General features: G+C 55.3%; 4 protein-coding genes across 4 annotated transcripts; 2 read left to right on the top strand and 2 right to left on the bottom strand.

Annotated features, from left to right (window-relative positions):
* Positions 1-146: 146 nt before the first annotated feature.
* Positions 147-1,486, top strand: J7T55_012768 (uncharacterized protein; the record flags this gene model as incomplete). Its single annotated transcript, XM_053145429.1, has 3 exons — positions 147-323; positions 402-493; positions 697-1,486. 3 exons carry the CDS (start codon positions 147-149, stop codon positions 1,484-1,486), a joined length of 1,059 nt encoding a protein of 352 aa, XP_052992158.1.
* Positions 1,487-2,288: 802 nt separating this feature from the next.
* Positions 2,289-2,957, bottom strand: J7T55_012767 (uncharacterized protein; the record flags this gene model as incomplete). Its single annotated transcript, XM_053145428.1, has 1 exon — positions 2,289-2,957. The coding sequence occupies one exon, from the start codon at positions 2,955-2,957 to the stop codon at positions 2,289-2,291; it is 669 nt and encodes a 222-aa protein (XP_052992157.1).
* Positions 2,958-6,893: 3,936 nt separating this feature from the next.
* J7T55_012766 (uncharacterized protein) lies at positions 6,894-14,574 on the top strand (the record flags this gene model as incomplete). The annotated part of the gene is made up of 5 exons (XM_053145426.1): positions 6,894-7,076; positions 7,354-8,346; positions 8,578-12,027; positions 12,186-13,367; positions 13,429-14,574. 5 exons carry the CDS (start codon positions 6,894-6,896, stop codon positions 14,572-14,574), a joined length of 6,954 nt encoding a protein of 2,317 aa, XP_052992156.1.
* Positions 14,575-15,403: 829 nt separating this feature from the next.
* Positions 15,404-16,146, bottom strand: J7T55_012765 (uncharacterized protein; the record flags this gene model as incomplete). The annotated part of the gene is made up of 2 exons (XM_053145425.1): positions 15,404-15,636; positions 15,708-16,146. 2 exons carry the CDS (start codon positions 16,144-16,146, stop codon positions 15,404-15,406), a joined length of 672 nt encoding a protein of 223 aa, XP_052992155.1.
* Positions 16,147-16,333: the final 187 nt, after the last annotated feature.

The following is a 16,333-nucleotide window of genomic DNA, read 5'->3' as shown; positions in this document are numbered from 1 at the left end:
GTTTGAAACGGTGTAGATTTTTTGGATGATGAATTGCGTCACATCCAGCGGAGGTGCCCCAAGTAGTCCGGTATTCCTAGTGATCCCGTCTCTTGGTCGTCAACATTGAATACTTGATCAGCTGTTCAACTTCTCGTACATACACAATGGCGTCCACAAGCAGAGCTATCATATGCATCGGTGAGGGCGAAGCTGTCGTTAAGGAAGTGCCCACTCCCAGTGTCCGCGAGGGACATGTTTTGATCAAGGCTAAGGCGTTGGCACTGAATCCTACGGACTGGAAATCAATCCACAGCGGTGAAGCTGCTGGCACGAAGATTGGCGTATGTTGAAGCTCATACAGCCTACGGTCCCTTGAACTCCAAGGCTTGTAGAAATATCAGGCGGCTGACGTATAGCAGTGCGATTATGCAGGAGTAATTGAGGAGGTCGGTCCGGGTGTGACGAAGTCGTTGAAGAAGGGCGACCGGGTCTGTGGATTCGCCTTTGGAGCGTGAGTGTAAAGCCCCTATTCTCGATCAGAGCGCCAAATCCCACCAGATGCCTCGGTGGTCGCTCTGGGTACGCACTTCGAGGTAGAGCCTCATCAGGCCACAAGAATGGATAGACCTGGAAAAGCACGAGGAGCCAAGCGAGATTCCAGTAGTGTCGGTAAGGTATGACTTGGAAAAAGGGGTCTGACATTCTTCGCCACAGGAACGATGCTGAAAGCGGCGCTTTCGGGGACCATGTCCTCACGCGACCTGAGATACAGTTGAAGATCCCTGACGGCGTCAGCTTTGAGGAGGCTGCTACGCTCGGGGTCGGCATCACCACTGTTGGCCAAGGGCTGTACCAGTATCTGAAGCTTCCCCTTCCAAATAATCCATTGGCCACGCCCAAGCCTATTTTGATTTATGGAGGAAGCACTGCGACCGGAATCTTGGGCATCCAGTTCGCCAAACTCTCGGGGCTCACGGTTCTCACCACTGCCTCGTCTCACAACTTCGAGTACTTGAAGTCCCTGGGTGCAGACGCTGTATTTGACTATCACACTCCAGTCGAAGAGCTCGCAAAGGAGATCAAGGCCCACACCAACAACAACCTCACACTCTCGTGGGACTGCTCGCCGACCCCCGAATCCGCCCGGCTATCGGCCCTCGCCATGAGCGACTCCCAGCCAGGCGTCTACGGCTCGCTCCTGCCCATCAAGGATGAGGTGCTGAAATCAGCAAACCCAAACGTCTCTAGCGGATTTACCATGGGCTATACAGCCTTTGGCGAGGCGTTTAAGCGCCACGGTCGGGAATACCCTCAGAAGCCCGAGGATGCCAAGTTTGGAAAGGCCTTTTGGGAACTGACTGAGGACTTGCTGTCGAAGGGCAAGTTCAAAGCCGCACGGATGTCGGTTAACCGGGGAGGAGAGGGCCTGGAGGGCGTACTGAAGGGCTTGGACGATCTCAAAGAGGGGAAGGTGAGTGGCACAAAGTTGGTCTATACCCTCTAGGCGCGCTGTTTGCTTCGGCACTTGAGAAATCTACTGGTTGGGAGATTTACTTATTATACTCGGCTTGAAGCATGTCATTGCTATGCGTAGCTAGCAACAGACTGCCAGTACGTAGCAGTCGCTGAATGCACCTATGTTTGTGTGTTTTCTTTTTGATCACATTTGGGCTCTTGGCTGTGTTACACCATAACGTTTCACAATAATAGTAAGATACAGGCAACCCTCTCCAGCCTCTAGGCAATTGCGACTCGGTCAAGCCATGTTGCTTTTTCCAGTGGTAAGCCATATCGGGTGACACAAAGACCTCAGAGAAATCCCGCGACTCTCCACTCTGTCGACGCAGCTGAGCCGGGACGTTCCTGAGCAAATACCCACAGTCCGGATGTCAGGAGCTACTAGGAATTCGACGGTGTGGCTGGATGCTGTTAGTATAAGGTCACAACTCGAACCAGATGTTTCAAGATCGGGGAAAATGCACCTACATCTGGGAGTCATTGTGAAGGAGACGGGGTGTGGTCGCCTGAGATCACCTTTCAATGTCTAAATCATGGACTGTTACAGTGCTTGAAAGAGAAAGGCACATGCAAAAGACGATCCCTCGTGAATATTTACCCAGGTCACATAAATGTACATATTCAGACACGTATTTAGACAACCATTTACATATGAGTGAAATCCACAACCAATACAAAACAGCGGGTATTGGCCAATGTGCAACAGGCTTCACTACCCTCGTCAACGCTCCAAACGCCCAACAAGACCAAAGAGAGCCTTCCTCCACTATCCTACATAATCCTTCGATCTAAGCCATCACACCTGAAGCAGGCACCACGACAGGCGTCCGCTGAGCTTGTGAAAGGTGCTCCTTGCTCGTCGTCCTCTTCAGACCATCAATGACCTTCTGGCAAAGGTCCCTATGCGCTGCTTCGAAGCTCTTGACCACGAATGGTTTGACGATTGCGTTGCACTCTACCCTCGCGTACTCTACCAGTTCCCATTCTCCAGCCCCGGGGGAACTTAGTCCTGCGCCGTCGACGATATCATGAAGGTCGTCCCTTGCAACACCGTCCGAGTCCGCCCGGCCCGCCCTCTCGAATTCGGCGCCGAGGTCGCGCCGTTGCACCTCATAGGTCGACCACACTCGTACACCACCTTGGGCGTCGGCTCGACACCGGACGCCGGCAGGGAAGGACTGGAACGTGGCTGGGATTTTGATATCCTTGGACAGGCCTAAGAGGGGAATGATGACGACACGCTCGATGACTTCGTAGCACTCGATATTTGCGCCGTCTTCTGTGAAGAATGGGTCTGCGATGACGTCCTTTTCATCCACTGGCCGGCGGTTGTATCGCAGCAGGTATGGGTGAGGTATTATGAGCGGCTCGTAAGTCTGCAGGTGCTGCACGACGAGGTCTGGGGACAGATAGGCCGGCAAAGGGAAATGAAGTTCTATCGTGTGAGATGCCGGCATCTTGATAGTGGCACAGCCTTAAGAACGCGAGGCAGTATGGTAACGAGACAGCCGATAATGACTGAGCCTGGAGTAACTGTGCGATAGATATGATTCTTTTGATCTTGACTTAATGGTGTCACTTCTCACAGCGTGTATTGATCTGAGCCTCGCTGTGGCTAGACCGCTCGCGAAAGCTGTATCGGCGAGGGAGGAAAGCGAAGACGTCTTTGGTGCAGACGAAGTTTCGTTATGTTGGCGACGGCTTCAATAAGTGGCCAAGCTGGCTTGGCTCGATGTGACGTGACGAATTCTACCGCAGATGCCTTTGATGAAACAGATCCTCCTGTGAGCTCCCTACAGGGCTGAAAATTGTACGAATAAGAGATGTGATACAGAATTGAGAGGGCAGGTCGATGCGACGATGGTAAACTTGGTTTAAACTTGAGATTCAGCAACCAGTTGGCGGCTGTGTTGCTACTGCGGCTGACTTTGCGACCGGGGTTGTCGGGCGGCGCAGCTGGCGAGTTTGCTCGTGGGTCCGTCCCTCTCGCTCCTCTCAATGTCACCTGGACAGTGAGTTGTCAGAAGCGAGTAGTTCTAGGTGCACTCTGTTGCTTCCCTCGGCCGCTATGACCTCGAAGCAATAGTTATGGTGACAGCGCTAGCAATGTCAGCTCCGGACCCTGAAACAGGCCTGAAGTGCTATATTTGGCCGTGTCCGCCAGTGCTGCGCCCCCACACCGGACGAACAAGCTGCGGATTGAGATGTTCTAGCTCTGCTGAAGCCGCTCTAGTGCCCGGTCTTGCATCAAGTGAATGGCGATGAGTGAAGACGCGTATGCATCCGCTCTGGTAGGCCAACTAACAGATGAAGCTGTAAGGGAGTGTCCGGAGCCGAGGTCGGCCGTGAAGGTCTTGAGGCGAGGAAACCTTGACCTTGACCTCGCCCACGTTGTCGGGTTTCTTCTCGCGGAGAAGGGACAGCGTCGGCAATAAGGCGGCCGGAAGGCTTCACAGACACCACAACCCCGAGGCGCATACAATGTGCTTAAGTCAAGGAATTTACGAGAAATCGCTGCAACTCATTGAAGCCAGTCAACACATCATTACTTGCATGTGAAGCTCGCCCACTTCATGACCTGGGAGATTAACTGGCTATGGAGTGTCGGAGGACTTTTGATAAGTGGACCCTCTCTGACGTGGAAAGGCGAGGGAGCTCGTGTGTGAGGAACCTGATGGGAGCGTGGTGAAGCTGACGATGCCAGTTGGCGGCGAAAGATTCATCTGGCCTCAAACATGCCTAGCATGCACCAATGCTGCATTGATACCTCACGGGTGAGCCATCTGGCCATCTTCGAACCCAAACATGGTGTCGTTGCCTGACGACCACTTCACCGCCGATGGCAGCCATGACACGACAGGACGCGCAGAGCGTGTCTAGCTATGAACTCAGCAGCAGCTGCATCAGAGCGACAGATCTCGCGCAGTAGGCCCAAAAGCAGACCAAAAAGAATTTTCTCCTAGCTTTCCTCTTGTTCTGCCAGCGCGACAAGCGGCGCGGAAGTAGATGGCGGTGAAGACGAAGCGATGCCATTTCCAGCAGTTGGGCTGCATCTCCGGGCGACTGATTCAATGCAAGTCAATGCTAGCTCCCGCGCGACCACTGCAGGAGACGGTGGCAGTGGTTTGCAAGTCTCGACGTCGCATGGTGCCCATGCAAGATTAGCTCAGTGAAGGGTTCATCTGGCGTTTTGTCTGGGATTTAAACCACCAAATCTCGAGTCCAGTGGTAGTCGAGATGAGTTTCGGAAGGCAACAGGCCGGTTGCCGTGATGATGGGACCAACGGGTGGGTTCGGCAAGCGAGCTACACAATATCCACAAGGGTCTCTCTACAGTATGCATGCTCGTAGATGCAAGTCCATACTGAGCGAGGAGTTGATCGGAAAAAAAAAGCCCCTCACTGGACCATCCCGCAATGTGACCACGATGCTAGGGTAGATATTCCATTAGAATCCCTGTCGAACCCACCTCGCCGCATCCACTTTGGAGGGGTAGACATGGTGCGGTGACTGCTGTCCAGTAACGAGTGGTTGAATGAGTGAACGAGTGAGTGGGTTCTGGGCACAAGGGCTATGAGAAAAGAGACGGTCAACTTCTGGATAGACTGTCAGGCCTATTTGCGTGTTTGCCTCTGAAACTGCCATACTGGCTGTGGAGGTGATCATGTTCCCACATCCCCATGATCAAACCCGGGCCCGGCGGGAGCACAGACAGCGGGACTGCTATACCACAGCAGGCCGGCTCAACGTGGAGCTAGGGGTCCGTTGTGCACGGCGTTTCGTTTCGCGAGCAGCGGTAGGGGCATGGAAAAGCGTTGGTCGACGGAGCCAGATGTTTCACAGGGTTTGGCCGTGCAGAAAGAGAAGCGTGACGAGTATTGGTCATTCCCTGTACATCGTCATGGTGGCACGCTAGGCTGGCCCCGGCTGTTCAGCAGTACTTAGGGGATAAGGTGCTGTACCAATGGGTACTCAATTTATTTGCGGGTGGTAGTGGTTGCGTCCATGTCGAGTGTGTTCTGCCGAAGGAAGAGGGCCCGTTTGAAAAGGTTGTAGTGACGGGAAGAAATAAACAGACGCATTGTCTCAACACCCAACTCTAGGCACAGTAGTGTGCTATGCACCTACGCACGCATGCATGCACACTGCTGATTATGATTAGCCACATCGGGTGATCAGAGGGAAGGGAAATGATGGGAATGATTGTAATTGTGGATGGTTGGAGAAGATGGTGTGGTCGATGTACTTTCACAGCAGGATAGGCGAGCTACTCTGCAGTACGGTACGGTACGGTACGGAGTGGGCTGCGTGAACCTCCGGTTCTTGATGGGTCCGTCTTCTGCGCGACGGACCAGGGTTCCAAGGATTGTCTGGCAGGTGCGACACCCGGAAGCCAATGAAGCTTCTCCCCAGCCATCCAAATCAAAAAACCCGTCCTGCCCTGCCGCGGCCTGCAGCAGCAGCAGCTGGAAGTCGCCCATTCTTTTTGATGGTGTCTCCATTTCACCCATCATGCGCTCGCTCTTGGGGGACCGACTGCAATATAACATGATGTCTGCTCCTGTTGTCATTTTTTCCCATTTGTGTCTCGTTGTCCCATTCCGATCGCCGTGAGAGGAGTAGAGGGAGGGAAGAGAAGAGAAGAGAAGACAAGAAAGTATGCATTGCATTGCAGTCTCGAGATTTGCAGCCACAAGAATCTTATTGTGCATCTTTTGAGACTGTTTACAATTAAATCTGTGTGTCGGTCTGTCCGTCACACATGCTGAGGTTGAGACATCCCTACCTGCCACCCATTACCGCCAATCCCTACAAACCTCAGGGATTAGGGTCCGGCGCATTTTCTCGTCCTTTGCCCTCTGCTGGACGCATGAACTCGTCACTCTCGACTTTTTGCCGTCTTTCGACTCTCCACGACTCCTGACCCTTTCTGCGAACAGTATCCCACGCAGTCATTTCTCGACAATCTCAGGACGGGCAAGCTGAGCTGCACAGCAGGACGACATGCAAAAATAACAGCTGGTTGGGTTACACAACTTCGCCCGCACGCCCAATCCCGAGCAAGAGAGACCGCCCCTCGCGATCGCAACGACTCATTGGCCCCCTTACTTACATTCTTCCTCGACCTCCTTGCATGAACCGACCACTCGGGATCCAACGAGAATCCTCACACAGGCAGAGATATTAGAACACCGTCTTTTTCACGTCTCACAGAAGGAGAATTCTGAGAGCACTGCCGAAACAACAAGCAGCGCACAAAACTCTCTTTATCCTATACTCTCCGACCCGTCCCTACGACTCGAGCTCTTTACAACTGTCCCGCCTTTGCGCAGCAAGCCTCATGAGTTTTACAACCCAAGGATACCGTGCGCCCAGTTCCTCAGACATCCAGAATGGCCGCGGCCGAGGTCCTAGCTTTCGCCGCAAGCGATAGTTGGCATCCGGCCCAACATTTCACGAAGGCAACATGGTGGGATGGAACAACCCGAGGCAGAAGGAATAATCAGGTTGACGCATTATTACAATGGAGACTGGGCCTCATCTCCGAGGCGTGGATTGAGTTGCGGAGCGCACACGTGAGTCCCGTTATTATGTCAGGTCTTCCTTGGATATGTGCAATTTCTGGTCTTGTCTTGTCGCGAGCACGGCCAAAACCGTTCACCGATTCAGTGTCCCGACCATCTGGTCCGCGTTGAGACGGTGGCTGCATGGTGCTGGTGCGAAAGTTGGAGCACACCTCTGCTAAGCCGGTGCCAACGTCAGCGCTTCCCCATGGACTAGCCTGCGGCTGCTCAAAGTTTATCTATGCAACTGGTTCTCTCCGGCTTTTGTACTGATTGATACTGTCTGCAGCAGTCCACGAGCTTGAGGAATTGCCCGGCCAAACCGCTTATCATCCCGCAATTCTGCTCGCCGAAATGTTCGCGCGCCCGACGACAACCAGGCCCCTCTACTGATCATCCGGCATCAACTGCGGATGTACGTGACCTTACCGACACGGATTCAGCCGCGCAACTGCGCCTCCTCGCTCCCGAGGATCGTGACGTGCCCCCACCAAGCTCCTCAGCAGGTAGACGACAGCAGCGCGATGACCGTGATATCGATCTGCTAGCCGACCCAAACATGGATCTGATAGATTTTGATTCAGAAGACGGCTTCCTTCAAGCCGCGGGAAAGAAGAAGAAGAAACAAACAACTTCTTTCAACTGGCTTGAGGACGAGAACGACAAGAAGGATGGAGACGGGACTGAGGAGGGCGGCGACGGCAACAAAGACCCCAACGGTGGCGATGCAGGCGCCGGCGACGGCGCCGGCGGAGATGGCGGAGGAGATGACAGCGGCAAGAAAGAAGATGACAAGGCAGGCGCCGATGCCGATGCCGATGATATCTGGGGTGATTTCGCCACTGTCGGCAGCAAGAAGAAGAAAAACAAGGACAAGACCGCTGATGCATTTGGTCTGCCGGAGATACCACCGACGTCTACTGACTTTCATGAGATCAAGTTGGACGATTCTGGGGGAGGAACCGGGCTAGATTTTGGTTTAGGCTCAAAAACCGAAAAACCGAAAACGGGACTCAGCGCGTGGACATCTAGCTGGGGTGGTGGGGGCTGGGGCTGGGGAGGTCTCAGTGGCTCACAAACGGAAGCCAGCAAGCCTGCCGAAGAAGAGAAAACGGAGTACCCGGTCGACGATAGCCCGTGGGGCATCAATCGCCCAAAGCCCAAGAAGAAGACAACTTCTACCTTTTCTTTCGGGGCCATCGGCGAGGACGACGGGACTAAAGATTCGAACAGCTTCGACTTCCTAGGAGGCAGCAAGCCATCTGACAAGAAAGACACCGGCGTATTTTCTTGGGGTGCGGCCACACAGAAGACAGGGGATGACGACTTCTGGGGCAGCATAAACAACAAGAAGGACGAACCGCCGAAAGAGCCCGAGAAGCCAGCTGAGGAGGCTTCTGACGATATCTGGGGGTGGTCTTCGACAAAAAAGGAGGCAAGTCTCATCGCGTTCAATTTTAATTTCGATGAAAATAGTCCTTGTTGAACACGTCCTAACATGTGCATTTTACAGAAGAAGAAGAAGGGCAAGGCCGTCATAGATGAATTCCCAGCAGCAGATATAACCCAGGAGGAAACCCCACCAGAAGCACCTGATGCTCCTCAGTCCAGCGAGAATGCACCAGAACCTGCTTTGACTCCGGATGAGGAGGCCGAGCTCCTGAAGTTACAGACCAAGAAGGACATTGGCAGCAAATTGACCAAAAAGCAGACGGACAGGTATAAATTCCTCACGGACAAAGTCGAAGAAGCGTCCAAGGCAGCAGAGGCAGCGAGTGGCGATGCTGTTGATCTGCTTGATGATGCGGCGCCGGCGCCGGCGGCCGACGACCCAGCGAATGGCTCTGATCCTTTTGATGCTGCACAAGCTGAGGCGGACGAAAATGCGCGGGTCATCCAAGAAGAGGAGGAAGAAATGGCTCAGCTAAGGGGGAAGAAGAAGCTCAAAAAGGCCGAAAAAGACCGTTTGCGAGTTCTAGAAGACCGTGCCGATGAGCGCTCTCGTGAGGCTGAAGAAAAAGCAGCAGCCGCCGAGAGTAACGGTCAGGAGGAGGCCGCCCCCGAAATTGGCGATGTGCCAGCCGAAGATACGCCCCCAGCAGATGATCCCGCCCCTGAAATCGACGCCGCGCAGGCCGAGGCAGATGAGCAGGCCAGAATCGTTCAGGAGGAGGAGGAAGAGATGGCCCAGCTAAGGGCCAAAAAGAAGCTGAAAAGAGCTGACAAAGACAGGCTTCAGGAACTCGAGGACCGGGCCGAAAGTCGAGCTCGCGAGGCTGAGGAATCAGCTGCCGCGGCACAAGCCGAAGTTGAAGCCGCCGAAGCCGCAGCCGCACAGGCTGATGCCGATGAAAAGGCCAGGATCATCCAGGAGGAAGAGGAGGAGATGGCCCAACTTCGAGCGAAAAAGAAGTTGAAAAGCGCAGACAAGGAACGACTTCGAATCCTCGAAGAAAATGCGGACACGCGTGCCCGCGAGGCTCAAGCCGCAGAAACTATCGCTCCGCCGGAAGAAACAAGTCCAGAGAGTGGCGCAGGCAGCAACGAATCCAAGAGCGATGAAACGGCCCCGACAACCGCAGACGATGCTGGCATCGACAGCGCCGCACAAGCTGAAACGGACGAGGCCGCGCGGCTCATCGAGGAAGAAGAAAACGAACTCGAAATGTTGTTGTCTAAGTTGAAGCTCAAGAAGGCTGATAAGACCAGGCTTAAGGAGCTTCAAGATAACAAGGAGAGACGCGAGCAAGAAGCTGCAGCCAAGGCAGACGTTGCAGCCGCCCCGGATAGCAGTGAACCCCCAGTTGATGGAACTTTGGCCCCTGCTGAAGATGCAGCTGCTAGTGGCGATGGTGTGGAGCCAATTCCGAGCGAGGAGGATGAGTTGGCCAAAAGGCTGATCGAGGAAGAGGAGCTCGAACTCGACTTATTGCTGTCCAAATCCAAACTCAAAAAGAACGAAAAGGCACGCCTGAAGGTTCTTCAAGACAATAAAGAGCAGCGAGAGTACGAAGCCGCCGCTAAAGCCGAAGCCGCGTCTGATCCAGCTCCTGACAGTGCCGAGCCACCGACCGACGGCGCCATTGACAGTGCCCCAGTCTTGGACGACGCTCCCGTCGACGAGACTGCGGCACAAGAAGCATTAATCGCTGCCGAAGAGAGCGAGCTCACGGACCTCTTGTCGAAAGCCAAGCTCAAAAAGGTAGAAAAGGCACGGCTCAAAGAACTCCAGGACCGAAAGGATCAGCGCGATGAGGAAGCCAAGATGGCGGCAGAAAGGGCTGAGGAAGAAGAGCGCGTGGCCCGCGAGAAGGCTGAGCAAGACGCCCGGGAGCTCGAGGAGCAAAAGCGTCGCGAGGAAATCGAGGCCGAGGAGGCCGAGATAGCCTCGCTCAAGTCCAAGAAGAAGCTCAAGAGGTCTGAGAAGGATCGGCTTTCTGAGTTGGAATTCCGAGCTCAAGAGCGCGCATCAGCTGAAGCCGAGAAGTTAGCCGAAGAGCTACTCAAGGAAGACGCCCAGAACGACGTCAAAGAAGAATCTAAGGCTTCTAAAGGGTTTTCTTGGGCTGATGACGACCCAGCCGCTGACGAAAATGGTGCAGGCGACGACTGGATGGATTGGGGTCTGAGCAGCTCAAAAAAGCTGAAGAAGAAGGACAAGTCGAGCCCTCTGATTGAGTTTGGCGGCACCAGTGACCCCATAGCTATCCCGGATGCCCCGACCGCTATCGCGGACGCAGACTCCTTCGACTTTGGCTGGGGTAAGCCGAAAAAGAAGGACGTTCAGACGCCTGCTGATGACCTTTGGAGTTTCGGGGGCAGTTCCAAGAAGAAGTCGAAGAATCAGCCCGTGGAGGTGGTTGATGACCCGATCAAGCCTGACACCTTAGGCGAGCCTAAGGACAAGATTGGCGGAGACGACTTCTGGTCGACATTTGGCGTTGACAAGAAGGACAAGAGTTCTCGTAAGAACGCCCTGGCCATGGAGCCACCACCACCAGTACCTACACCTCCAAATATGGATCTGACAGAAACAGAAGTCGACGTACATGACGCCGGAGATGGCTGGGACGACCCTAGCGGCTCTACCGAACTGAGCAGGAGCAAGTCCAAATCGTCCGACAAAGACTCCAAAAAGGTCTCCAAGGAGCCTAAGCTCAGCAAGAAGGAGCTCGAGAAGCTGGAGAAGGAGAAGAAAAAGGCCGAGAAAGAGCAAAAAGAGCGCGAGAAGCGAGAGGCCGAGGAAGCGGCCGAGAGAGACAGGATCGCAGAGGAAGAGCGACTCGTGGCTGAAGCCAAGGCTGAAGAAGAGAGGCTGGTACGCGAGGCTGAAGAGCTGGCCAAGCAAGAGGAAGAAGCCAAGCAAGCAGCCATCGATGCCATCGCCCAGGAGGAGGCTGACCTGGCCATCTTGCAGGCCAAGAAGGACTCGGGCAAGAAACTTACCAAAAAGGACAAGGAAAAGTTTGACAAGCTTTCTGCCAGCTGTCAGGCACGTGCGGACGAGAAAGCTGCCCAGGAGGCGGCTGAACAAGCAGCCCGAGAAGAGGAAGAAAGGCTGGCACGCGAGGCTGAAGAACTGGCCCGCCGGCAGGAGATCGAAAAGGAGGAGGCCGAGCTCCAAGAGCTGCAAAAAAAGAAGGACTCGGGTCGAAAGCTGCTTAAGAAGGACAAGGAGAAGTACGACATGCTACGCGCGAATAAGAAAGCCCGAGACAAGGCTGCCGAAGAGGCCGCTGCTCCCAAAGATGAAGCCGCGCCAGCAGGCGACCTCAAGGCGGAGGACGATCTCGACAAGGACCTCGCCAATCTCGACGCCAACCAGCTGGACGAACTAGACCAGTTCCTGTCCTCCCCCACAAAACCTTCAGCAAGGGCAGCGGAGGTGGACCCCTTCGACTTCTGGGGTGCGTCCAAAAAGTCGCCTAAACCCAAAAAGGGCAAGAGTCCTGGGGCTGAACCTGTAAGTCCATGTCAATTGCAACCCCCCCTACAATCCACCCCAGCACTCCCAATTTCCACATCACCAACGCCCGTTGCTGGCGTCCTGGTGCTCATCTCAGTTTCCCATGTTCAAATCTGTCGGTCCCAGCCGAGATTGCACATGCTGAGTCATACAAGCTTCTCGAAGCTACCACGAGCCATCGCGCCACGGTCGAGAACTCGGCGTCCAAGGATGTCGTGGTAGATGCCTGGTCTGCCTGGCAGGACACGTACCCGTTGTCTCGATCCAGGCCCGAGACACATTTCGGAGGCGATTTCCATCATCATGACCTTGACAACGGGCCCAGCGTGCCAGCCTCTCCGCCATCACCAACACTCATGAAGGGCCGAAAGTCCGTGGGTGGCAAGATTGCTGACAGATTAAAGGCATTTGAGGCTACCATACCGCCGCCACCTCCAGCTCCAGTTGCTGTAGATTTCCCCCCGCCCCCTCCACCTCCACCAGTGGAACCAGTAGCGCCACCAGCCGAGGACGGCAAAAAGAAGAAAAAGTCCAAGAGCAAGGCTGCTGAGATTCCTGGAAGTTTTCCTGTCGAGGAGGATGAGCAGCTTCCGGACGACATAGTGGAGGTCATCGACATGTCTCCTCCCAAGAGCAAGAAGGGAAAGAAGGCAAAGTCCAAGACTGAGGACGCGATTGCCGTCCCACCCCCGCCTCCGCCTCCGCCCGCTGTGCCAGATGCACCTCTGTCCCCACCACCCGAGACCGCAGCCGAGCTCAAGAGAGAGGGCAAGAAGGAGCGGGCCAAGATCAACCGCGACGGTGGCTCGAGCTGGGGCATGTGGTCTGCGTCAACGCCAAGCAAGGAAAAGAAGCCTTCCAAGTCGAAAGCCCCCGAGGAGCCCAAACGGGAGAAGAAGTCGCGTTCACCAGAGAAGGAGGAAAGGTTGTCGGCCCCAGGCTCGTCATCCGACAAGGCAGAGCGCAGCGAGCGCGTCAAGGACATGGCCAAGGAGACCCCAGTGCGGCCCAAGCTCATGAGCGTATTCAATAGCACACCCCCGATTTCTCGCTCCATGTCAACGCGCGAAAAACGCCACAAGGAGGGCAAGTCGTCACGTCGCAGCTCGTTCGACACGCCAAGCGGGATTGTTTCACCACCACCCGAGGACGAGGTGCCGACAATGAGCTCCAAGGCTGCTAAAATTCTCGGCGTGGGTATCGGCGACGCTCTCGGCAGGTCCAGCAGTAAGCGCAAGAAGAGCTCGAAACCATTTGAAGAGGATGACATCGTCATGGTTGGGGCCAACGATGCTGCGGAGCCAAGTCCCGAAAAATCCTCGCGCCGGAGGCACAAGGTAAGCCGCCACCAGCTAGCATATTTGTGATGCGCTCAGTATACTGACAGGAATGATACAGCAGTACCCACGTGATGATGACGACATTGTCATGGTCGACGTAGCCGACGCAACCCCGCCACCAGGCCTTCGACGGTCAAACACCAGCGGATCTACCAAGAAAGGCTTTGGAGGCTTGTTTGGCGGGATGCTGTCGACCCCCAAAACTGATCCAAGACCCGAGCCTCGTCGACGGAACACGCATCATGGCACGGATATTGAGGACGGAGCCGCAGCGACAGATGTCGATGCGGAGGCGAAGAAGGCTGCTCGTCGCTTACGCAGGGCCGAGAGAGAAGCCGCTGAGAAGGAGGAAGAGGACTCTCGCCGCGCCAAGGATGAAGCCCGCCGCGAGAAGCGTCGAAAACAGGAGGAAGAAGAGCATGAAGCGCGGCGTGCTGAGCGACGCGCGGCCAAGTTGCGTCAAGAGGAGGAGCGTAAGGCCGCTGAGGATAAGGAAGCTGCCCGGGAGGAGCGCCGGAGGCAGAAGCGACTGGAGCGTCAACAAGAGCGAGAAGCTACTGCGGCCAATGGCGAGACTACTGTCGAAGACGATGAAGCCAGACGGGCTGCACGACGAGAAAGACGCAAGGGCCGTGCGGCCGAGAGCGATCGTGAGCAGGAGCGACGGCATCCCGATGAGGATGAGGAGCGTCGCCGGCGACGGGCTGAGCGGCGCGCTGCTCGTGAGTCGGCCGAGGGCAAGTCGTCATCGCGGCGACGTGCCGAACGCGCTGATGACGGCTTTGGTCGCCCGTCCAAGATATCACGTCGGCACACTGACGGCTTGGACAAGTCATTCAAAAAGTCAGAATCAAATCCCAACCCGTGGCCACATTCGGGGACGTCAAGCTGGGTCAAGGACCACAGTGACGCGGGCCCACCGCCCGAAGACGGAGTGCCCCCTATCGAAGCCATGGAGGACATGGATGATGCCGCAGCGCGCCACGAACGAAGGAGGCGGAGAAAGTACGGCGATGGTGTCGTTGATGTAGAGGTCGGCGACGAGGATGGAGAGCGCAGGCGTAGGAAGAGGAGGGAAGAGAGAGCAGGAGGGAGCGACGGCAGCGGGGAGAGGAAGAGGCATAGCATAATTGGCGACGCGTACGCCACCGCGACCCCCAGGAGCAGCGCAAGCAGCTGGTGGAAGAAGCTGAAGGGCACATAAACTGATGAGCTTATGATGGTATTGAAATCAGGACATGACTGGATGGACACGAAAGAGACGAAACGGGTATGATGGACATGGCAATATTGAAATGGAACGGATAAGGATGACGTGCCGGCGTGACTTGGGCCTGAAATGAAGCGAGCAAGTGAACCGAGCGAGCGAGCACATTGGGATCTGTTAGCATGTTGCCCTTCGAATACCCCTACCTTTGAAAGCATTTTTGTAGTTTGTTAGGAATAGGACTTGTGTCTGTTTGATGTATCATCGTCTGGCGCGGCTTCCTCAGAGCATGTGAACAATCTTATTGTAGATCACCGTCTGTCAACATTCACAAGGCGGCCATCGACAAGTCTCCTCTCCTGATCAACTCGACTTAGCAGTGTAGCCCGAGATGAAGAAATCAGTTGTTTCGTACGGTACCAAAATGGACAAAGTTTACTACAATTACGCGATACATTGGTTCGGTATCTCGTTGATAAATAAGCAATCAACACATCTGGGATTCTCATTTCTTCTTGTCAGTGGACCGCCCACCACGCCAGTACGGCCTTATTTCCCCAAGAGATGTCACCACTAACAGTCTGGCTGGAGTGTTCAAGATCTCCATTCTTGTCCGTCATCGCGGCCATTCCAGTGAGAGACGGCTGGAACATAGCCCAGGTGTATGATGAACCTATAGAGAGAAGAGGCAGTAGGCTCAGGTGAGATCACGAAGCTAGGTATCCTAGATGTCAACGTCCAGGGCGTAAGGACCTCGGACAATGAGCGGGAAAACTTTGACCAGACGCCGGGCGAGGTCATCCAGGTCCGCTGGACTCGACTATACTCAACGGGAACTTGGACGATAATACTCAGGATAGCAGCCTGAGTAGCCAAGCAGCCACCTGCCGATAATGACGCCCCCAATGTAGTTGAGCAGCAGCCCCAATGGTCTCGAGATACTCTCAGGTCCGGGCAAAGCCATCACCACGCCGCCATGCTGCATGAACAGCAAAGCCCGGAAGAGACTCCGCGTCACACCGGCCGTGCTGCAGTCGTCCCGATACCCCCAGACGTTGCCTGCTCGGGGAAGTTAGAAGTCACCCCGAGAAAGGAATTTCGCATGCGGGGGAAGGCACCGTCGCACTCACGAAAGTAAGCCTCGTCCGTCTCCCTAGACGCCGGGTCCAGCACGAACTCCACCTCCAGTTCCGCGTCCTCGCTCGCGTTGCAGAACGTGTGGGCCTCCCGCCTGGGAATGACGACCACCTGGCCGGCAGAGGCCAGCTGCTCCCCCGCGTCGCGGCCAGCGCCAAGCGTGAACCTCGCCGTCCCGCTGATGATGTGGAACGTCTCCCCCTGCCAGTAATGTCGGTGCAGCGGGGGTGCCAGCGACGAGTTGGCGCCCCTGTGCGGGAGCCCGAGCCGCGCTGCCTCCGAGGCCGAGGCTGCCGGCGGGAGGCGGTTGGTCACGAGGTAGCGGTCTGTTGGTGGCCTGAATTCGGCTATGGAGCGGCCGCCGTCGAGGGTGAGGACGTCAAGGTGTGAGATGTTGGTCCTGGGGACACGGCGGGCTAGGAAGGAGAGCATCGTGCTGGAAGAGTGGGGGGTGGGATGTGTGACATCACTACTGGACTCCTTTCAGCTACTTGTAATAATGTCGTCTCTCTGTGTAGTCTATGTATGCCCGAATTTCGATGTCGTGGCCACGGCAGAGGTATTAGAGTTGGAATGTGGCAGAAGAGTGATGTAGAGAACTATCCTGTCACGTACTGGG

Source organism: Diaporthe amygdali (assembly GCF_026229845.1).
Source record: "Diaporthe amygdali strain CAA958 chromosome Unknown NODE_20_length_815715_cov_65_842320, whole genome shotgun sequence".
Taxonomy (NCBI): Eukaryota; Fungi; Ascomycota; class Sordariomycetes; order Diaporthales; family Diaporthaceae; genus Diaporthe; species Diaporthe amygdali.
Note: the sequence above shows the minus strand (reverse complement) of the source record. Positions and strands in the feature narration are given on the sequence as shown.